Below are 23634 nucleotides of genomic sequence, written 5' to 3'. Positions count from 1 at the left end.
AATGATCTCACTCATAATTAACCCGGGGTCATCAGTAATCAAATGAATAACGAATAAGAACTGAACTTATACTGATACTTCTTACTCAAACTCAGTCCCAGAATCACCTGAAGGAAGCGCGTCAAGCCCCGGGACACCTGTATGGGCTGAAACTTTTTTCCTTAACACCTTCGCACGTCTTCATCCTGCCACATCATTATCTCCCTTTTTTTGCACAATCTTCATCCCAGAGCTCTCTCCCTTACCAATTAACCCACTCCCTTGGTACCCTCCTAAATTCACTCCCTTTTTACCTTCCTACATTTCACTCCCTTTTTACCCTCCTACATTTCACTCCCTTGTTACCCTCCTACATTTCACTCCCTTGGTACCCTCCTACATTTCACTCCCTTGGTACCCTCCTACATTTCACTCCCTTGTTACCCTCCTACATTTCACTCCCTTTTTACCCTCCTACATTTCACTCCCTTTTTACCCTCCTACATTTCACTCTTCCTAATACACCATACAAGGTTTGCTTTCACATGACAGGACTGGGCAAATACCCTATTTTATCCTACTCTATCCCACACATAATCCCTCTCACATTGATCAACCTACACCTTTCCCTTAACCCCCCCTTCTCTCTCTCTCTCTCCTCTTGTCACCCTGTCTTCATATGACGGAACAGGGCACACCTCCCACATACCCTCTCCTACCTCCTCCCACGCAGAATCCCTCCCACACCAATCAACCTACTCCTTGCCTTCACACCCTCCCACGCCACTCGTATCCCTCATTATCCATTTAAGCGATGATGAAAGGAGTAAAGTAACAGAGTAAAAGGAAAATGGAAAAACAATTATACTCCTTCACCGACCTAATTACATCACAGAAAATAAAAGACAATACTGATACGCAAACAAAAACCAACATCTTCCTGGAACTAAATATGTCTCACACAATTCATCAATGGAATGACTTGTAAAAATCTTTATAACTTTTGCGAACTTATAAAATTAATTCACACCTACACACACACACACACACACACACACACACACACACACACAAAACTTCCCAGATCTAAATTTATCACTGAAATGAGATAAGAGACAAAGGAAAGCAGATTCTTAATTATAACATCCTAGTGGAAAGAAGTAACTGTGACCAAACTCTATGCAACTTACTTACTATTTAATTAAACTTTTTCTAGATTTCCTATTGAGAAAATCCTGGCTGAAAATATAACGGAGACGCTGAAATATAATCATGCTTATTCATGGAACCCTAGTGCATTTAATTGTTGTTTTTGTTGTCTTGTATAACTATTGGACTGAAAAATATATATACTGCCAAAGGTATCATTGCCCTCCTTTGCAGCACACACCAAACTAGCTGGCGTTACTTACAACCCCTGAAGTGGTGGTGGTGATGCTGATGATATTTCTCCACCCTATATCCAACTGAATAACACATTACAAAAATACACTAAAATAATGCAAAGTACAAAATAACCAGGCTAAGGTCAACGCACTAGGGAGCCCTCGAACTCCTGAGAATATGGACAAATATTCGCACATTACAAGCACTAGATGATGATGATGATGATGATGATGATGATGATGATGATGATGATGACGATGATGATGACATTCCGCGAAAAGACATATCCTGTAAAGTTCTAGTGACTACATTGCCAAATTTAAAAATCAAAGGGGTAAACCGTACATCTTACACAGCATAGCAGGCATATAATTAGGGCAAATATAAAGGTAAGTTTCTGAAGATCAATATTAGCATTAATTCCCTCATTCTAAATCAATATCTGCACCAATTCCCTCATTCTAAATCAATATTAGCATCAATCCCTTCTTCTAAATCAATACTGGCATCAATTCCCTCATTCTATATCAATATCAGCACCAATACCCTCATTCTAAATCAATACTGGCATCAATACCCTCATTCTAAATCAATATCTGCATCAATCCCTCATTCTAAATCAATACCACCATCAATTCTCTCATTCTAAATCAATATCCGCATCAATACCCTCATTTTAAATCAATACCTGCATCAATCCCTCATTCTAAATCAATAGCCACACCAATCCCTTCATTCTAAATACCAACATCAATACCCTCATTCTAAATCAATATCAGCATCCATTCCCTCGTTCTAAATCAATATCCGTATCAATACCCTCATTCCGAAAATGTCACCTGTATTCATACCAGAAGACCACAGATAATCCCTCGAACACTAATCAAGCTACTCCTTTATAGCCTCCCCAACGCCTCTCTCTCTCTCTCTCTCTCTCTCTCAGTGTTCTAGCGTCTTTCATGAAATTCCAACATTCGCCACTAAATTATTCAGCTCTTTCAAGTCCTCTAGTCGTGAAAGAAAATCCAAAATCATTACGACAACGTTTTAGATGCGGGAGCGTCTCCGGAGGTGGCCTTATCTGCTAAACACCTTTCAACACTGTGCGAAACCCCTTACGGTCCCGGATCCACATAGCACTTCTGCACTTAAAATACTCAGGACCACTTATATTACTAGGTACTTCTGGGCTGGCTATTATTCATGAGGCCTCGCACCCCCGTTGTCAATGGGCGTCTAACGGTTCATATAAAAATGACTAAATCGAGGGGGAAATTAAGAGGAGAGTAAGACGACTGAAGGGAACGACATGGCGAGAGAGGAAATGCCAAAAACTCTGGCTACGAGGCGAGAAAGGAGCAATATCTGAGAGTTGAACCCAAGTCTGTAGAAACCCATGCAGACTCTAACTGCGTGGCTCTCGTGACATACCGGGCCATATACTGATGCACTGGTTATTTTTTGTTTTCACTGTAGATGCCTGAGACGATTTAATACCAAGTGAGGATCTTTCTGACCGAAGGACTGAGGGGGGAGGGGAGATCAAACCCTTCCACTACAAAGACGATTTTTTTAATATATACTCATGCTTTCACCAGCCACTCTACATAATCTTTGAGGGACTTCCAGCAGTGACTGTTCTGTTTCAATAAGACGTCTATTTATGGGATTCTGTCTACCTACCTACCTACCTAAAGCCAGACGCCTCATCCCAGATCGGGTGGCTAAAAACAACTCTCCTCCATGTCTCCGTGTCCCCCGCCATTAAGCTTTCTCCCTATCATACCCTCCCTCTCTCATACACCTAAGTCATCCCTCCATTCAGTCTCACCTTCCCCCTCCACCTCACTCACACATACTCTCTCCTAGTTAGTCTCACTTCCCTTTCTCTCAGGGAACTTTTTTTTTTTATAAGAGAATATTGCTCATCTTCGGAGAGGCTTCCCGAAATCTTACACGTTAAACAGAACCTCCATTAACCCCTTCACTACGAGAGGCTTTCCTTAATCTGAAAAAAAGAAAAAAGCAAATGGTGGTCACAGGAATCCCCAAAAGACGTCATCGTACTGAAGGCAAACAGGACAGAACCAGGATATCAGAGATCCTGTTGGCAAAAGTTTCGGAGACAGCGTGCTATAGTTTTGATGTGCGTTATTCAGTAGCGTGAAGAGGGTGGAGGCATTTTGTGGTAATTCCTGTATATGTATCAGTGTGTGTGTGTGTGTGTGTGTGTGTGTGTGTGTGTGTGTGTGTGTGTGTGTGTGTGTGTGTGTGTGTGTGTGTGTAAAATTTAAGCGACTTCTACATAAAAACAGAACTAAAACGAAAGTAATAATCAGTATGCCTTTGAATTCAACACCTGATAAAAAGAATCCACAGTAACTTTACCTCTTCCCCTCGAGAATCTCCCAAGTTATATTAAAAAAAAAAAAATGGGGCACAGAGAGTTAAGGTATTCAATCATGGGATTTTATATATTAATATTTGTCTACTGGAACGTGAGTCTATTTAACTTGGGGGCCACTTTGACTTCCTGCTGTAGTGGCACCAGGATAAACTGAATGTGCACCCCGTGGACTGCAGGATTATGTTGCCCTTCTCCTGCACACTACACTTCTTAGAGGGATGGTGAAGGAGTTGAGGCCGGCAGTTCCACCGCTCAGTCATATCGGTGCCACAGCGTGAAGGCGTTCCTCTCTGGCACCTTAATCTGAAAGGGTTATCACTCTCCCTCATGCCGGGGATCACTCTAAGCTGAATATAATCGGCTGTGGTAAGGGAAAAATGATTAAATATTGGCTGAAGGGGATACACAGGACTTTAAGGAACACATCTGACGGGTGAATGCGTTTACTGCTCACAAAATAACACTCAGGGATGAGCGAGGCTGGTCACCCGCGCCTTAAATGTTGATAATTATTAGCCTAGCCCTGGATCCCTACACGTAGTACATAAGGGCAAAGAAAAAACATCAGATAAAGAATGAATGAATGAATGACACAATGCATGAATAAATTAATGTATGGAGAAATACCACTTCAACCACATTACTTACAAGGGTGAGATGAAAGAGAGGCAGAACTCTTCCACAAAACCTCGCAAACTAAATCATATCTAACTCTCTAATTCTAAGACAAAAAAAGTAGGAAGACGAAGCACCACACGGTTATACATACCCTCCTCCTCATCTCCCAAGACTGCAAGTGGAGAGAAAAAAAAGAAGCCAATCAGTAATGTACCTTTTTTTTTTGTTTCATCACCAATTAAAAACTCATAATTTTTTTTTGTGTCACCAATTTCAAACTTAGTATTAATTTTTTTCAGCATAAATTTCAGACTTATGGATAATAATTTGTGTGCATTAATTAGCGTGCCTTATAGATTATCTTAAAGTAATTTTGGATCTGCGAAATACACATACGGGCCTTGAAAGATGGGAGATAAAGGGGAAACAGTCCATGTACACACAAACATGCTCAAAACATACCGTACATTACCGCTAAAACATACACACCAAAACGTACATGAACAACAAAAACATACATAAGTAATTCTGGACTATAAGATGGAATATAAAGGGGAAACACTGGAAGCAGGCTACACACAAACATCCAAAAAACGTACATGACCACCAAAACATTCACAGAAACGTACATGAACAATAAAAGCATACATGACCAGTAAAACGTACATGAAAAAAAACATACATTTAAACACCGGAAACAAACGATAACTTTAAAAACAAACCGTAAAACCTGGAGCAAAAGTTCGTCGACATTGCCATCTGTAGCAGTGGAGGGTTATGTAAGCTCCCTAACACCTCCTCCTTAGGGATTTATTTTTGGATATGGCTGGTTGGTATCCCTTTGTACGTTGCTTATGCAGAGTATGGCGGGAGGGATTAATGTAACATAGAGGAGGACAGTAAGGGGTATTAAGCCAAATAAATCGGTTAGGAAAAGGTGCTAGGCCTTAACCGACGAGAATACGGACCCCGGATCATGAGAAGGGAGGGCACTGTATATCGCTACGGGAGGAGTGAGATACCGGTATATGAAAGGCATGAGACAATGCTGGCAGAAGTCTGTCTACGAACTTTTGCTCACGGCTGTCAACACACACACACACACACACACACACACACACACACACACACACACACACACACACAAAATAACAGGAACACTCGAAAAACATGCACAAACTCGACACCTAGAAAAACGAACATGAAAAACAAACAATACCGCAAAACCCATGATGGAAAGCGCACATGAAGGCTTAAAAAAAAAACATGCATAAAACAGGGAAAAAACACAAACGAGCACTGGAAAACACCATAAACATTTAAAATTAAACATTATCTGAGCCATATCACAAAGCGTAACACTGCACACAACACCTTTCACACGAATATGTTTTAACACTGAAACACGAACAATACAGTAACACTAAAAGATATATGACGAAGTTTATCCACATACACAGACACACACACACACACACACACACACACACACGCCAAACATCAAAATTTACACACACACACACACACACACTAATCATAGTCCTCTACACACACACACACACACACACACACAAAACAGCGCAATTAAGCACCATATTTTACAAACACTGACCATAACCCAGATAATTTTTTTGTTGTTGTTGAAGAGGGACGCCTGCATGTGGTGGCACCGATATTACTGGCGTGTGGAGCTGCTCGGTTAATGCAATGGTCCACCAGCTCTCTCCCTACCCCTCCGAATGAGAATGGTGGAATGCAAGACAATTTTAGACTTCAGTCCACCGGGTTAACGTTTCACCTGACCCTGGGTTGTAACTACTACTACTACTACTACTACTCCCTACTATAACTACTACTACTCCCTACTACAACTACTACTACTCCCTACTACAACTACTACTATTAACCACCACCACCATCACCCCCATTACCACTACTACTACTGCCACCACCATCATTACTACTACTACTACTACTATTACTGTATTACTACTACCACTACCACGATCATTACTACTACTACTACTACTACTATTACTACTACTACTACTACTACTACTGCCACCACCACCATTACTACTACTACTACCACGCTCATTACTACTACTACTACTACTACTACTATCACAGTGAAGGCTAGGTACAAACATTTCCTTGGCGCAGAGAAATAAAAATAAATCCGGCATCCAGTTTGGCAAAATGGGAATAGTCTTGACCTCATTGTTCTAAGTCCATCCCGGTGACCATGAAGGGGATAAGAGGAGCAGGTAAAGAGGAGGAGGAGAGTGTGGGTGAGAAGAAAGTGAGGAGAGAGCACAGCAGAGAGGAAGAGAGGAGAGAGAGCACAGCATAGAGGAAGAAAGAGAGGAGAGAACACAGCAGAGAGGAAGAAAGAGAGGGGTGAGTGAGCACAGCAGAGAGGAAGAAAGAGATGGAAGAAAGAGCACGGCAGAGAGGAAGAAAGAGAGGGGAGAGAGAAAGCACAGCAGAGAGGAAAAGAGGAGAGAGAGCACAGCAGAGAGGAAAAGAGGAGAGAGTGCACAGCAGAGAGGAGAGGCTCAGCACGAAATAATAAAGAATGAAAGGAGAGTGGGAGGGAAAAAGAGGAAGCGAGGAAAGAAGAGTAGTGTGTGAATAAAAAGAGATAAAGGAGGAGGAGGAGGAGGGTGGGAGAGGAAGTGGGGAAGAGGAGTAGGAGTGGCGGATGGGACAGGATGGAATAGGGGATAGGAGGGGAGGAGAGGGGAGGGGAGTGAGAAGGTAATGAGGAGGAAAGTAGTTCAGCAATTATTTCCCCCAGCTCAAACATCAATAAGTAAATAAATAAATAAATAATAATGTTCACCAATACACCTCCATCTGTACCCGCGAGAGCGAAAGGCGTAAAAGAGCAAATAAAGGAACCGGGAAAAACGGAAATCACTGATCAAGACAACGGGGACAGGCATCAGAGGAGAAAGTGAGAGGCGGTGGCGTGGGAAAATGCTTGGCAGTAACAAAGGCAAGAGGGCATGTGACAGAGTGACAAAAAAATGATAAGGTGGAGCAAATGTTAAAAAGGATCAAGAGGAGGTGGAGTTGGGGGTTTAAAGGGATCAAGAGGGAGAGCTGACGTTTAAAGCGATAAAAACAGAGTGAAGTTGACGTTTAAAGGGATAAGAAAGAGTGAAGTTGACGTTTAAAGGGATAAGAAAGAGTGAAGTTGACGTCTGAAGGGATAAAAAAGGGTGAAGTTGACGTTTAAAGGGATAAAAAAAGGGTGAAGTTGACGTTTAAAGGGATAAAAAAGGGTGAAGTTGACGTTTAAAGGGATAAAAAAGGGTGAAGTTGACGTTTAAAGGGATAAAAACGGGGTGAAGTTGACGTCTGCAGGGATGAAGAAGAGGTGAAGATGTTTAAAATACTAAAAAGATGGAGTAGCGATTGAAAGGGGGTTCAGAGGAGAAGTGTGTGGCTTTCCCCCAGTTATATAGTTACATACAGTGCGTTTATTCTAACCTCACAAAGATCCCTACTCTCTCTCAGCTCAGTTGATGGGCAGTTACAGTCAGATTGGCGGGTCGGCATGACTAATAACCAAGGAGACGCATTCCTGCCTCATTACAATGCCTTATCTAAATTCATGGAACCTCGACTTAGTGTCAAAGGTCTCCTAGCGACCCAGTTTCGTCCGATGAAAACAAACTGAGTAAAGTAGCATAAATCTCTCTCAGTGACGGGGTGCAGAATAATTATCAGCGGCAGCGGAAGCGGACTTAGAGATATTAATATAACTAACACATCAGGAGAGAGAGAGAGAGAGAGAGAGAGAGAGAGAGAGAGAGAGAGAGAGAGAGAGAGAGAGAGAGAGAGAGACGTAATTATCAAGATTTCCACACAATCAGATATGGAGGTGTGGAATGAAACTGCAGAAAAGGGGAAGGAAATGTCAAAGGGGAGATAAGGAAGAAGGAATGAAGATGAAGAAAAGAGGCATGTTGGAAAATGGGGAAACTAGGATTGATGGGGAGAGGGGAATGAATGGCATGTGAAAGAAAAAAGAATGGAATGGTATGTGACGTGAGGGAAGAGGCAGAAGACAAAAATGGAATGAAAAAAAATGATACGGGAGGAAAGGAAAGCGATGGGCAAAACTAGTGGATTGGAAAGAATAAGAAGAATGGGTAAATGTAACAATGAACAAAGCCAAGGTATGGTAATGTGAAAAATAAAATGGGAAGATAATTGTTATGAAGGGAAAACAAGGAAAGGGAACACGAAAAAAGGTTATGCAACAAAAAAAAAGGGGGGGGGGGAAGGGGAACAAAGACTTGCAAGAGATAAGGGAAAAACGGGAGATATAAGATAAAAAGAGGAATGAACGAGGTAGGAGGAAACGTGAAAAATAAGAGGAAAGGCCATTTCTAAAAACGGAAATGTAGGATATTTGGCAAGAAATGGAAAAGTAGGAAAGAAGGGAGATGACAAAATGAAAAGTAAAAGGCGGAAGGAAATGCGTGGAAATGAAGAACTGAAAGTGATAAAATGGGGAAAAATACCAAGAGAAAAATGGGGAATAAGTAGAAGAGACAAGATGGAAGGAAATTAATATATATGAAGAGATATGCCAAGGGGGAGGGAAGAGAGGGGCACAAGAGGGAGAAAAACAGGGGGGAGAAAAGGTTAAAAGATGTAGATGGCAGGAGAGAATGATGTGGGAGAGAGAGAGAGAGAGAGAGAGAGAGAGAGAGAGAGAGAGAGAGAGAGAGAAAAGACCACATGGGGAAGAGGGAAGGAAGGGAGAGAAGTAGCACATGGAAGAGAAAGATGAGATGAAAAGCGACGACGGCGGCGGCGGCGGAGGAGGAGGAGGAGGAAATACATACATGCAACGTCATATTGTAAATGCCCATGTACGAATAGCATATACGCACATGAAAATATATACACACGTCGGATACATATATTGTGTGCGCATGTAAGCATTAGTACGTACACCAAACAATACATGTGCAACGTATAATAACCCTACGGACATACGGGCATTCATACACACAGAACCACTACTACACAGATGACAAGAGCAGGAAAAATACATTACAAACACGTTGCCTACATGTAATATACGCGCGTGTACGGTACGCATTCATACGCAGACACGCGCGTGATAAGTGCCTTCAGAAGATGAACGGCAACAGTGGCAAGAACGGGCATATGTACGGTGAAACAAACGTACATGCACGTATTCATACGAATCAGATTCTGGGAGACGGCAAAGCAACACACACACACACACACACACACACACACACACACACACACACACACACACACAAATATATCTACACTAATAACCTTATGCAGAACTACACACTTATACGCCGACACGTAAAGGATGAAGGGCGTAACAGGATGATCTAAATAGTATACACATGTACACCAAGCAAGTGCACATGGAAGCGACGAAATATACACCATCATAAAAACAGGGTAGGAAAATTCTTAATCAGTCTAAGTTAATCTGCACACGATCACTTAAAGTCCACACACGGGCGCTATGATGTGCACATGTACGACAACCTTACTTACGGGAAAAGGTACACACGGGATGAACGCCGGCGCATCCTTACACACACACACACACACACACACACACACATCAGGGCTAGTGCTCTCTTTATCACCACCTACGTCAATAGAGAGCAAAGGGCATTGAGAGAGAGAGAGAGAGAGAGAGAGAGAGAGAGAGAGAGATGCGGGGGGACGTGTGGGAGGTGGAGAGGGACAGGTGAGAGAAAGAGGGGGAGGAAGGGGAGAGCACGTGATTGAGTGGGAGGGATACAGAGGGATTTGTGGGGATGGTGGCAAGAAGGAAAAAGTTTGGGCGCGCGCATGCAGAGAGAGAGAGAGAGAGAGAGAGAGAGAGAGAGAGAGAGAGAAATGGACCAGGCTGTGTTTACTTTTAAAAACTGTATTACACAATTTAGTCAAGCACTGAAAAATGTGATGCAGCCAAAGGAATTTTTAAAGGGTGAAGAAAGAGTGAAATATAAGGGAAGGAGAAAAACTACTACATTTATTGAACAGGTGATTGGAGAGAGAGAGAGAGAGAGAGAGAGAGATTCAGGAGTGAAGGTAAGGAAAGAGGTGGCATCGCAGTGGCTGAATATATATATAAAAATAAAACAAAATAATAAAGCAGGTAAAGAGAGAAAATAAGGTAAGAGGGGGACGATGGCTACAGTAAAGAGCAGGGGATAGAGGCGTGGGAGTGAGAGAGGGAGAGAAAGAGGAGGTAGTACGGAGAAATGGAGTGGTGGGGGGGGGTATCAGTGTGGGAGTGAGACAGCAAGCGTAAGAGTGAGAGGGATGAGGATGTGGTGGGAGGGGATGTGTAAGAGAGTCAATAAAAGCAAGCGTAAAAGTGAAACACGGGTGAGGAAAAACTGGGAAGCGATGCGTGAGATTGACTAACAGCAAGCGTACGAGTGGAAGAGGGGTGAGGTGTGTAAGCGAGTAAAACACAGCAACCGTGAGAGTAAGGGCAAGAGTGAAAGAGGGGTGAGGAGGAGTTAGGCAGGGGTGCGTTCAAAGAAGAAGGTAGGTAGAGGTGCGTTGAGAAAAAACAAAACAAAACAAAAAAAGCATAAAAAAGAAAAGAGGGATGAGAATGACTTGGGCAGGGGTGTGTAAGAGTGACAAAGACTAAAAGTGACAATGAAGAGGATGGTAGGGTCGGAGTGAGTGTCAGATTCAGGTTAAAATACATAAATATATAAATAAACGAAATACGATACAATGCGTGGAACAGCAGAGCAGGGGAGGTGGTGAGGTACCCAGAGAATGAAAAGGGGATGGAGGTAAAGTAACAATAAAATACGCAGTAAAGTATGAATGGGAGGGACTGCTGCGTGGAGGAGTAAAGGGCGGGAGCGTGGGAGTAAGACTTACACAGATGGACCTAAGTGGGAATAAGGAAGGGAAAGAGAGACAGATGAGGCAGTATGGAGAAAAACAGGGTAGGGAGGGGAGAGGGGGGGCGGGAGGGTAAGGAAGTGGGCAGGGTGGGTGGGTAGGGAAGGGGGGCAGGGAAAGGGTAAGGGTAGGCGTAGGAGTGAGGTGGGATGCCAAGCAGAACAGGTGAAACAAAAAGATATCAGTGAAACACGTGAAACAAAAAGATATCAGTGAAACAAGGCTGGGCACAAAAGTAGGCCAGGAGTGTGAAAGGAAGAGAGAGGAGATAATACGTGGAAACGGGATATGTAAGGGGATGAGGGTGTGGGAGTGAGGAGGGAGGCCAAGTGGAGGTGGGAAAAAAAAAAGAAAAAAAGAAAGCGCTGGGACGAGGGTCAGACAAGCCCATCCCCCACTGTAAAATAACGCAGGCCATTGTTAACATTTACCAGTGAATGGGCAGGTTGGTTGGCTTCGTGGAAATTTCGGTAACCTTTCCATTATAACTCCTTTAACTACAAGAGGTCTTCTTTTAACCTGACTAAAATCACCAGGCGGTAGGAAGAACAAAGGCCCACTCTTTTGAACACTTACGAAGGAATGGGGTCAGTTGATTTCCCAGCAATTTCAGCAATCTCTCCTTAACCCGCTTTACTATGATGAAGTCTCCCCTACTCTTAACTAAAATCGCCTGGCGGTAGCGAGACTAAAATCAGCCACCAATCTTTCGCACAACCCTTGTTTACTATGAGAAAGGTGCTGGAGAGAGACGCCTTCATGTGGTGGCACCCATATTACCAAACTGCCCCACTTCCTGGTTATTAAATCCCTCCTGCAATAACTTCCCTATCCCCAGAAATGCGGATGGTTTAATACAGAAGATGAACTTGTGCCTGCAGTAAACAGAGCTCACAACAACAATAACGTAAGTCCAACATTTTCCGGTTCTGGCGACTAATTTTTCGCAGCTACCCATTATGCTACCTCGCGAAAACTGTCTGAATTCACTGAGTTGATGGTATTCCCTGAAATACCAGTAAACTCTCCTTACCAGCCCCTTAAACTACGAGGTCTGCCCTAGACATGACTAAAATCGTCTGCAGGTATATAAAATCGTATGTTACTGTGTGTGTGTGTGTGTGTGTGTGTGTGTGTGTGTGTGTGTGTGTGTGTGTGTGTGTGTGTGTTTTAAGGTATATAAGAGAGAGGCGCAGGAGAAGGGGAGACGGCCTGATTGCGGCGGACAGACTAACACGGAGGCGATTCGTTTGTGGTCACCCTTTCCGGGATCAAGGCGTCTGGCTATAGTGAGATAGATGGGTAGAGTTCCTGGAACCCCACAACCCCCACTGACTAGCGAATGATGAACGATGGCGATTGTATTTTAGGGGAAACTAGGCGTAGTAAAAGCTGTGTTATGAGTGAAAAATTAATTGACATTTCCGGGATGCGAGCCCACCCCTCAACTAGCAAAGGGTGACACGCGTTGACTTTTATCTAGCTCTAAGGCAGACAACTGGGTTCACCTTTGGGTCTGACCTCTCGTTTTGGGGGTAGTTGTTTTTGTTGTTGTTTTATCTTTGGATCTTGCAGCGCGCCTTGTCCCGCTTCTTTCCCATGCTGTGGAGCGCGATATAATAACCTCAACCACAGCCACCTGTCAACATCCGCTGAGGGAGAGGGAGATGACTCTGTTCTCCTGGGCTGACCTCTTGTTAAGGGGTTATGGATTGTCTTTGCTGTTGGTATATATGGGTCTTGCGGTGCGCCTTCTCCACGTCTCGCATATGCTGTCCAGTGGGAGAAAAATAACGTCCACCAGTCACCACTCAGCATCCGGTGGGGCTGATCGGTTTCCTGGTAATCTCACCAAATCCTTCATCCTTGACTTACTTCCCGAGAATTTGCGATCATACTGAGGGGAAGGGTCAAATGGTCCTTTGCAGGGTAGGGAGAGGAATGTCTTCACGTGGACACACTGATTTAACTGGGCAGCCCAAATTCCTGCCTATACAAACGGCCCTTAGCTACACCTCGAAAGGAGAATGGTGTATAGCAGAAGGGTAGGTTCAGTCTGCAGTACACAGCGATTTCCGATGAACCTGGGGTCAAAGGAACAACAACAAGGGCAGGATGTCGCCAACGTCTCTTATTCTGACTACCGCCACAAGAATACCTTTTGCTGCTCAAGAGATTCCTCGTTCAGATAAGGTTATATGCACACTACTCACATTAACGAAGACTGAAGAGGCTAATTATAACCTTCAAAGCCACCTTCAGTACAATAAGCCCGTGCTAGGCGATATAAATAGTCCAATGGTACCAAGAATATATGAATGAAAATACTCAAAATAATGAAGTTGCCAAATTAGTTAAATGAGGGTGCAATGGAGACAGGGTGTGGGTGTGACTAATGAAGAGTGGGAGTGTAAGAAAACAAGAAGAATGGAAGTATGAGGAAAGGAGTGGGCGTTTAAGAAGAGGAGTGTGAATAAGTGGAGTGACAGAGTGCGGTTGAGTGGAGTGGAAGTGTGGGGGAAAGTGGGGAGTGGGGGGAAGAAGTGGAAGTATGAAAAAAAATAGCAACGATGCGACAGAGGACAAGGAGCGAAAGTTACGAGGGTAGAGGTGTAAAATTATATGGTAAGAAAGCAAATTTTAAAAGACGTACATGAGTATAAGAAATGAAGTGTTGATAATATTATAAGGTGTGGGGAAAAATGTAAGTGTGAAGGAGGAAATGGGGAATCATGAGAGAGAGAGAGAGAGAGAGAGAGAGAGAGAGTGTCGGAGTATAGGTAAATAAAAAGCGACGAAGGGTAGGCGTTGATGCAGATACACAGACTATACAGACTTCACGAGCCGGCAAGTGGGTCTGGCCTGGACTCTTAAAAAGCTACCGTAATGGCGGAAAAGGTCAGAAAAGCAACCGCCCCCCCCCCTCTCTCTCTCATGATACACGAGAGGAAGTATAAATATTGAGAGAGAGAGAGAGACAGAGAGAGAGAGAATGAAGTGTGGGAAGGAAGTGAATGTGAGGGTGAATCCGCTATGAAAAAATGGCATTTAAATGAGTGTGGGTGTGAGGAAGTAAGATATAATATGACCTGATAAAATAGCTAATAATAATAATAATAATAATAATAATAATAATAATGATAATAATGATGATGATGATGATGATGATGATGATGATGATGATGATGATGATGATAATAATAATAATAATAATAATAATAATAATAATAATAATAATAATAACGGTAATAATAATAATAATAATAAATTCACATAAGCGAAAGTGTTAGCAAATGTGGGAGGCGTAAAAGTATAACAACAATGTAAACACGTGTAAAATGGGAGCGTGAAAAATGTGTGAAAAAACAAAACAAAAAAGTGATTAAATGAGTGACTGAAGAAGTGTGGAAAAAAAATGCGAAGCGTAGGTAACCACAAGAGGGTAAGTGTACAATGTGTGAAATGGTTGGGGCATGAACGGGGTGGAAATGAGTGACGTGAAAAACATGAGTAGGTGTGAGAGAAGAGGGAAAGTTAGAGGTGAGAAACAGGGAAACATGACGAGGATATGCATGGAGGGAAGGCAGGAAATAGTTGAAGTAATGGAAGATGAATGAGTGGGAATGAGGGAAACGAAGTGAGTCAAATGTGAATCACGGAGTTTGAAATGAGAGGAGAGAGAGAGAGATGGAGCAACACCGGGAATGAGGAAGATGAAGGTGACGGAAATGCAGAAAGGTATAAAGTGGGAAACATGAATGAGTTTACGACAAGTGAAGTGAGGGGCAGGGAGGGCTGAGTATGAGGACGATGAAGGGTTAGAGGCCGAATATGATGAAATGTATAAAGGCATGATTAAGGAGGAAAAGGTGTGTGTGTGTGTGTTTTATGTATGAGAAGGTGTAACCGGATGTGTAAATTTATAAGTGTGTTTGCAAGTGCACGGGTGTGTGTGTGTGTATATGTGCTCGTGTCAGTATATATTTGTATGTATGGATTTATGTCTGCATACGAGTATAACTGATCGTTTACGTGTGTGACTAGTGTGTGTCCGTGTGCCTCTCCACGTAAGTAAGCGAATAAGCTGGTGTGGCTATGCACGTGTGTGTAGTGTGGGAGTGTATGCGTGTGCTTGTGTGTGTAGGTAGTATACGAGGATACGGGGAAGGAAGGAGAAATTACAGTGTAGGAGTGTGAGGGGGGGCGACACACTGGCCTCTGGGCTGAGTGGGTGTGCTCTCTCGCTCGCGCCTGTGCCCGTGTGTGCGCCTCTATGTCTACCTGTCCTACTGTGTACGCATGTGTGCACTCGCTACCGTGGTGTGCGTGCGTGTAACCAGTGTGTACGCGTGTGCATCTGATAGGATAGTGTGTGCATGTGTAGGTGTACAGGCGTGCACGTGCAAACATCAAATGTAGGTCTCTCTCTCTCTCTCTCTCTATGTGCGCGCGCGCGTACACTACTGTGCACTCGCCTGTGTACGTATCAAAAGAATGGCTCTGTGCAACCCAAAACACACATGGATGTGCGTGAGGATGGGTAGACAGGGAGCTTTAAAAACCTCAGCCGAAAAAATTGCTCTCATAGTAACAAGAATATAAGGTCATCATACTGAAGGACTGACTTTAATCTTCACCACACTACTCTCTCTCTCTCTCTCTCTCTCTGAGCTTTATAAAAATTTTGCAGCTGTAGTAGTAATAATGTATAAAAAAACCCACAATACCAAGCGGATATCTGTTATGACGTTATGACGTTCTGTTGACGGTGGCAACAATAAGATAAGCTATCGTTCGGAGGAGGTAATTTAATATGAAGGCACAGATTTGACCTTGTATGTACGTGTGTGTGAATGAATGTGTGTGTGTGGGGGGGGAGGGGGATGGCCGATGGATGGGTAGGTGGGTGGGAGGTGGTAGTTGGGGGGATGGAGGAATGAATGAAGGGTAAATGAATGGACGAGGAAACAATGCAAGAATGAGTGAATGCGCACAAGGTATGGATGGATGAATGGATGACGATATACTACGTGGATGGATGGATGACGGTATACTATGTGGATGAACGATGAATTAATGCATGAATGACCTCAGCCAATCAATGAATTAATGATTATAGGAAAGCATATAAAAACCAATGTATGTATGTACGTATGAGTGAACGTAAATGCACACACAGCTTAAGTACCGAAAGTGTATGTACGTGTGGGTGGGGTTTACATGTGCGCGTAGTGAAGCGTGTGGGTGATGAAGACAAACAGATTAAAAATGCGAGTCCTAACACATCATACAGGCGTAGGAGGTTGATGTGTGGGTGGATGGGAGGGAGGATAAGCGTGTGTGTGTGTGTGTGTGTGTGTGTGTGTGTGTGTGTGTGTGTGTGTGTGTGTGTGTGTGTGTAAGGGGCATAGAAGGTCGATGTGTGGGTGGACGGGAGGGAGGTTGACTAGACTACTCACTCCTGTGTGTGTGTGTGTGTGTGTGTGTGTGTGTGTGTGTGTGTGTGTGTGTGTGTGTGTGTGTGTGTGTGTGTGTGTGTGTGTGTGTGTGAGAGAGAGAGAGAGAGAGAGGGGGTGGGTGGATGGGAGGGATAATTAGAGAGCGTGAGTGGGTGAGAGTGAGTTGGTAATGAGTGTGTGAAAGAGAGTGACGCGTGGGAGGTCATGTGTGTGCGTGTGAGGGTGTGTGCGCGTGCAGTGGGAAGAAGTCAAGAGTGTGAGTGGGTGGGAGAAGGACATAGTGGGTGAGAGAGAGAGAGAGAGAGAGAGAGAGAGAGAGAGAGAGAGAGAGAGAGAGAGAGACTGGGTGGATAAGTGTGAAAGAAGTGTAAGATGTTTGACTGACAGGGAGGGAGAGAGAGAGAGAGAGAGAGAGAGAGAGAGAGAGAGAGAGAGAGTGTGTGTGTGTGTGTGTGTGTGTGTGTGTGTATCACGTGGGTGGTAAAATGGGAGGAGGGGGGAGGAGGGATTATATGGTAAACAATGTGTATGAAATATGCATACGCACGCAGGTAAACACACACACACACACACACACACACACACACACACACACACACACACAGGTGTACGCGATGACAGGTGTACGAGTAGGCAGGTGTGTGGGACGCAAGGACGTGTGTGTGTGTGTGTGTGTGTGTGTGTGTGTGTGTGTGTGTGTGTGTGTGCGTACGGATAAAGAGGGCACTAGGAACGGTGAGAAGGTGACAAATTAGCGCGACTGCATGTGTACGCGTGAATGCATGTACGTATACGCTGTTAGGTGGACATGTGGACGGGGTGATCTGCGGATACTGGACTGACATTGACAGGCTTAACTCCCTTCACTCCAATTACATTTTTATCCCATTACAACTGCCGCCTCCCGATCAATTGTATTTTGAAAGGAAACTCTGGTACCGTGGTGATCCATTGTATTTTGGAAGGGAAACTTTGATGCCGTAGTGACCCACTGTATTTAGGAAAGGAAACTCTGGTAGTGAAGGGGTTAGAGAGAAAACAATCTTCTTTTATGTCTGTCTTATTTATCATCAGATCCCTTACTGCCGGAAGGGATGGCCACAAATAATATCGCCTCCATGCCATTCCATCCGTCCAAGTCGCATCCCTCTGACTCACATACCTCTCTATCCCACCCTTTATCTCACCCTCCCCCCCTCCACCAAACTCAAATATACTCTCCTAGTCAATCTCTCATTCCCCAGTCTCTCCACCTGACCAACGACAATAGAGATACAGCTAATCACCATTCTCCAGTGGTAAAAAATCATAGTGCTCTGCCAAAGGGTGTGAGTGTTTGGTGGAAGGGTTTATGTATGTCGTGGGTTGAACAAAATCGTCTCAAGAGGGTATATGGGAACAGGGAAATGAGGTGTAAAAATGAGGTGTACTTTATGGGGAAATTAGGTGTACTTTATGGGGAAATTAGGTGTACTTTATGGCGGGCAAAAACCGGGAATTGTGAAGGCTGGAACAGTGAGCAAATGGGGATGTGTTGGGCCAGAGGGTGAGTGGCCTATTTCGCAAGACTCCGCCTTTGCTGTTCCTGTTCCTGGATCCTGCCCACCCTATTCATACATGAGGCAAATAGGATATGGTGGTGTGGTGTGGTGTGATGTGGTGTGAAGAAGCTGGAATGGTGAGTAAATGGACGTGTGGCCCATTTCATAAACATCTAATGGCTTCTGCTGTTCCTGTTCCTAGATCCTGTACTGTAACGACCGGCACACACACGTCTGACATTGGCCAGCTGTTCTACTATACATGTTCAAGCCATGTTATACGGGTGGTGAAGGGCAACTGACCCACGGGAGATGTGACCCACCCCCACCCACCCACCCAGTGCTTCAGAAGAGATATGGGTGTGGGAGGCTTCTGGTGTGTACGGCATGAAGTGAATAGGGAAGCTGTTGTAGTGGCTGTGATGTGTGTGTGTGTGTGTGTGTGTGTGTGTGTGTGTGTGTGTGTGTGTGTGTGTGTGTGTGTGTGTGTGTGAGAGAGAGAGAGAGAGAGAGAGAGATCATGGCAGTTACGTTTGAGAGTTGTAGTGGTTGTATCTATACGCGAAAAATGTTGCAGTGGTTTTATTTATAAGCGACAGATGTTGTAGTGGTTGTATCTGTATGTGACAGGATTTATGTACCATCGACGAAACCTGGAAGGAGTACGAACATTATAATCACATGAAAGGACATACTACTTCCCCTCTTGAATGTCTGTCTCGGGGTGGGACTCAATCTAGATCAGGAGCATTGGTACAAGAACAAGCTACCCACACGACCACCAGAGGCACCAATCCATTCATAATTAAGGATGAGGATGAGGAGGAGAAGGTGGTGGTGGTGGTGGTGGTGGTGGAGGAGGAGGAGGAGGTGGAGGGGTGAGGTGGAGATGGTGGTGGTGGAGGGAGGAGATGGAGGTGGTGGTGGTCGTGATGGTGGTGGTGACGACGACGATTCGAGTAATAATAATAATAATAATAATAATAATAAATAAATAAATATTAATAGTACCATGCGAAGACGGATACCCAGACCAAAAGGATATATAACCAAACGAAAAAGGACGCATATGTACGAGGGTAAGTATGTAGGCGGGAGGAAAGCACAGGAAGCGACGTGCACAGGCGGATACTTAGAAGACACTGGTGACGATGACGATGATGATATACAGAGACGGATACCAAGGCGAAAAAATATATGCCGCCGGGTCGAGAATGAAGGTCACATGCGTACAGCTGTGGTCAATGGTTCCGTTACACTATGTCGAAACCGTGTAAAGCTGGTGAGGGAGGGGGATGCCTTCACGTGGCGGAACTGATATGGCATGCCGGTGGAGCTGCCCGGTTATCAAAACGTCCCCCAATTCCCTCTCTATCCCACGAAAATACGATACTGGACTGCAGGAATAAGGGAACTGCAGGCAATCGGGTACACGTCCATATGGGAATGGATTTGCAACTACGACTACTACTACTACTACTACTACTACTACTACCACTACCATTACTATCCTGTCGAACTACCGCCAGAGGATATTACGCGCCATGGGAAAAAATTCAACAGAGGTCTAAATGTTAGCTAACACGTACGAGCCTATGACCTGATGGGGCAAGAGTAGACATGCAAATATATGAAAGGTATTGATGATGATGATGATGATGATGAAAGAAGGTGGAAACATCAAGAGAAGGATACGGTCTGTGTCAGAGGAGAATGTGGGAGAATGACCAAAGGATGCTAAATGAACATGCGGATATTTAGTGTGTGTGTGTGTGTGTGTGTGTGTGTGTGTGTGTGTGTGTGTGTGTGTGTGTGTGTGTGTGTGTGTGTGTGTGTGTGGTGGATTATAGAAGTGTAGTATAGCGGATGGAGTGGGTAGGAAAGAGTAGGATGTGAATCGTGTTTTTCTCTCTCTCTCTCTCTCTAAATGGACACGAGGATATTTGCAACTGCGTGGAAGCGGATATTGTGGGTAGGCAAGAATAGGTGATGTGGATGGTTTTACTCTCTCTCTCTCTCTCTCTCACGTATTTCAACAGTACGTCATGGCGGATACTGTGGGCAGGTAAGAATAGGATGTTATATAGACTCGCGGATATGTGGAGAATTTTCTTCACTTATTAATCGCTTTCTCCTTCCTTTACACACACACACACACACACACACACACACACACACACACACACACACACACACACAAAATTGATGGACATTAATAACTTGACGACGTTAGGATTTAAAATGAGACAAAAACCTTCATGTATGTATGTGTGTGGACGCACGTGCGGGCGTATGTGCGTGCGTGAGTTCATGTGTGTGACCTCCAGCCCAGGCCACACTACGGAGAAAGACACAAGGAAATACATCTCTTTAAGCGTCCGCATGAGTCAGGTTCTATCTGGGGGTGGAGGTGGGCGGGTCGGTGGGTGGGTGTACAGAGAAGGGAAATTGAGGGCGAGAGGAAACGATCTTCTCTTGCTGCGTATGAGAGACAGGGGAGAGAGAGAGGAAGGGGAGGGAATTGGGGAAAGGAGGGAAGAGGAACTAGAGTGTGGGGGGTAATGGGAAAGAACAGAGAAACTAGGTAGGAAGAAGAGGGGGGGCAAAAATGAGAGGATGGGAGGGAAATAAAAGGGACAATAAGGAAGAAAACTGATGGGAAGAGGAAAGAGCATTGATGAGAAGAGGAAAAGGCAGTTAGAAACAAGGGAACGTGAAGAAACGAGAAGCTGGAAGGGAAGGGAAGACGGAAGGGAGGGAAGGGACGGAAGAGGGAGGTGAGGAGAGAAATGTCAGGAAGGAGAAGGAAGGAGGGTAGTTTGGAGCAAGGAGGGAGGAAAGCAGTAAGAAATGGAAGGAATGTCACTTCGGGTGAGGAAAGGATGGCAGGAGGGTGGGTGGGGGAGGGAGTGGAAGGGAAGGGTAGGGGGAAGGGAGAGAAAAACTTGTAGGAGGAAAAGGGTAAAGAAAGCTAAAGGCTAGAAGAAGGCATGGGAGGGGGGAGGGGCGGTAATGGAAGATAAAGCAAACGGCAGTCAAAGGTAGGAAGCAAGGGAGAGGGGAGGGGAAATGGGGGAAGGGCTCGAGAGAGGCCAGATGCAGGTAAAAATGAAAGGGTAAAGTTCATGGAAGGGGAGAGGGAGCTAAGGAAAAAATGTAAAGAAACACTAATATAAAGGAGTAAGAAAGAATGGCGAAGGGGGGATGGGAGGGTAAAGGATTAAACTGTACAGAGGGAATAAAGGAAGAATTACAGATATGCAGGTAGGGTGAGAGAGGAAGAGTGTGGCAGAGTCAGAGTTACAGAGCGAGAGGGCTTACGGATACCAAATTCGTAGAAGATTTCGAGAAGGGATTATGTAAAAAATGGAAGGGATGAAGGGAGAACGAATTAAAAGGATAATTTAAAAGGACGAGTTAAAGAAGCGGAAGATTTAAAGGGACGAGCTAAGGGGACAGGTTAAAGAGTGGATGTGTTGGCCCCTTTAATAAGAGAGGTTTTAAGATGCATGAAACCGCTGGGCAACAATAAAAATCATCATCATCATCATCATCATCATCATGAAGAAGTAAATGAAGACTTGCTAACCCCTCCACTAAAACGTAATCCCCAAGCTAAATAAACTCATGTGAGAGTTGCAAAAACAGTCATCCTAATAAAAAGGCCTAATTTTGAGAGAGAGAGAGAGAGAGAGAGAGAGAGAGAGAGAGAGAGAGCGTAAGGAATTGAAACAGGAAATAAAAGAGGATGGGATTTGCAGAATAAAGGGAACAGGACGAAGTGTGGGAGGGAGGGAGGATATGAGGAAAAGAGGAGGAGGAAGGGGAGGGAATGGAAGAAAGGTGAAAAGGGGCAGAGGTGATGAAGGAAGGAAGGAAGGAAGAAGAGGAATAGTAGGGAAAGATAAAGTAAGGAAGAAAAAAGCAGGAGGAATGTGATATTGAAGCGGGATAAGATATTAAAGGAAATGAAAGAGAGAAAAAGGGAGATGAAAGCGCAAAGACTCCGAGACGGGAAACGAAAGGGAGAGAAAGAAGGCGTGAAATAAGGAGGCGAGAAATGAAGGAGGAAGAGAGGTGGGTGAAATCATCCATCCAATCCTCCAATCCTATGTTGCCCCAGGAGAAGCGTAGGAGCCCGGGGTTAGGCAAGTTGGTCTTGACATTTCAGATGAGAGGCAGTGAAAATGGATAAAAGAAAAATAAGGGGAAGATTAAATGAAGGATAACAGGGATGAGACGAATGAAAACCAAGAAGCCAAATGGAAGTAGAAAGACGAATAAAGAGCGAGCGAGCGAGCGAGCGAGCGCGAGAGAGAGAGAGAGAGAGACGATTATAAAGTACCCGCAAGCAGACACAGGGATGGAGAAAATGTTAAACTTCCGGATAATAACAGTATTACTCTAAGGGGATTAATGGCAGACTTACTCTTTCAATATGACATGCCTCTCGTAAGCTTAGTTATACTCCCAGGCGATAAGAAAAACTACACACAGACATTTAGCACCGAAGGAGTTAAAGGGTAGGGTAGGGTAGGGTGGAGTAAAGTAGGGTAGGGTAGGGTGGAGTAAAGTAGGGTAGGGTAGGGTAGGGTAAGTAGGGGTAAGGTAAGTAAAGTAAGGTAAGGTAAGGTAAGGTAAAGCACGGTAAGGTAAGGTAAGATAAGGTAAGGTAAGGTAATGAAAGGCAGGGTAAGGTAAGGTACGGTAAGGTAAGGCAAGGTAATGCAAGCAAGGAGGGAGTGAGGAAGGGTATAATAAGGATTAGAGATCAAAGGAAAGGTTGGGGTGGTAGAACAGAAGTGGGGCAAGATATGGTTGGGGTGAAGGAAGGCAATGAAGAAGGAAGGGAAGAACGGGATGGGTGAGGAAGGGCTGAGGAAAACAGAGGACGAGGATAAGGGAGGATGGGGGTGATTTAGATAGGGAAGGGCGAGAGAGGTTAAGTTAAATGCAGAAATACTGACGGTAAACTATTAAGACTCTCTCTCTCACACATACCCACACCCACACACCGACACCCACACCCACTAAACTATAAATAACGTCAGCATCATTTTCACCCACACCCACTAAAGTACACACACAGCCTCAACTCCACCCACACCCACACCCGACACATCTAGCCACACCTACACCCACTAAACTATAAAACCTCACCTCCACAACCCAACTAACCCACCCCCACCCTCCCGAGACACCCACTCACACGCACGTCACCCATCCGTAAAAGCCTCGCCCCCGCCCCACACTCATCCACCCTCACCCACATTCACTAGACCGTGACTCA

At 44.4% G+C, this 23634-nt stretch overlaps 1 protein-coding gene across 2 annotated transcripts in view; it reads right to left on the bottom strand.

The window, feature by feature from the left end:
• Positions 1–23634, bottom strand: part of Pur-alpha (Purine-rich binding protein-alpha) — a 354281-nt gene that overhangs the window by 284104 nt on the left and 46543 nt on the right. Inside the window, exon 3 of one of the 2 annotated variants that reach the window (XM_080281118.1) lies at positions 4542–4562. The exons of the other annotated variant lie outside the window; for it this stretch is intronic. Coding sequence (XP_080137244.1) covers positions 4542–4562 — 21 coding nt within the window. The remainder of the gene's footprint in view (positions 1–4541; positions 4563–23634) is intronic. 2 annotated transcript variants of the gene reach the window in all.

The sequence above is a fragment of the Coenobita brevimanus genome, chromosome 87 (genome assembly GCF_032717465.1).
Source record: "Coenobita brevimanus isolate Jiangsu-jjx chromosome 87, ASM3271746v2, whole genome shotgun sequence".
Classification (NCBI taxonomy): Eukaryota; Metazoa; Arthropoda; class Malacostraca; order Decapoda; family Coenobitidae; genus Coenobita; species Coenobita brevimanus.
Note: the sequence above shows the minus strand (reverse complement) of the source record. Positions and strands in the feature narration are given on the sequence as shown.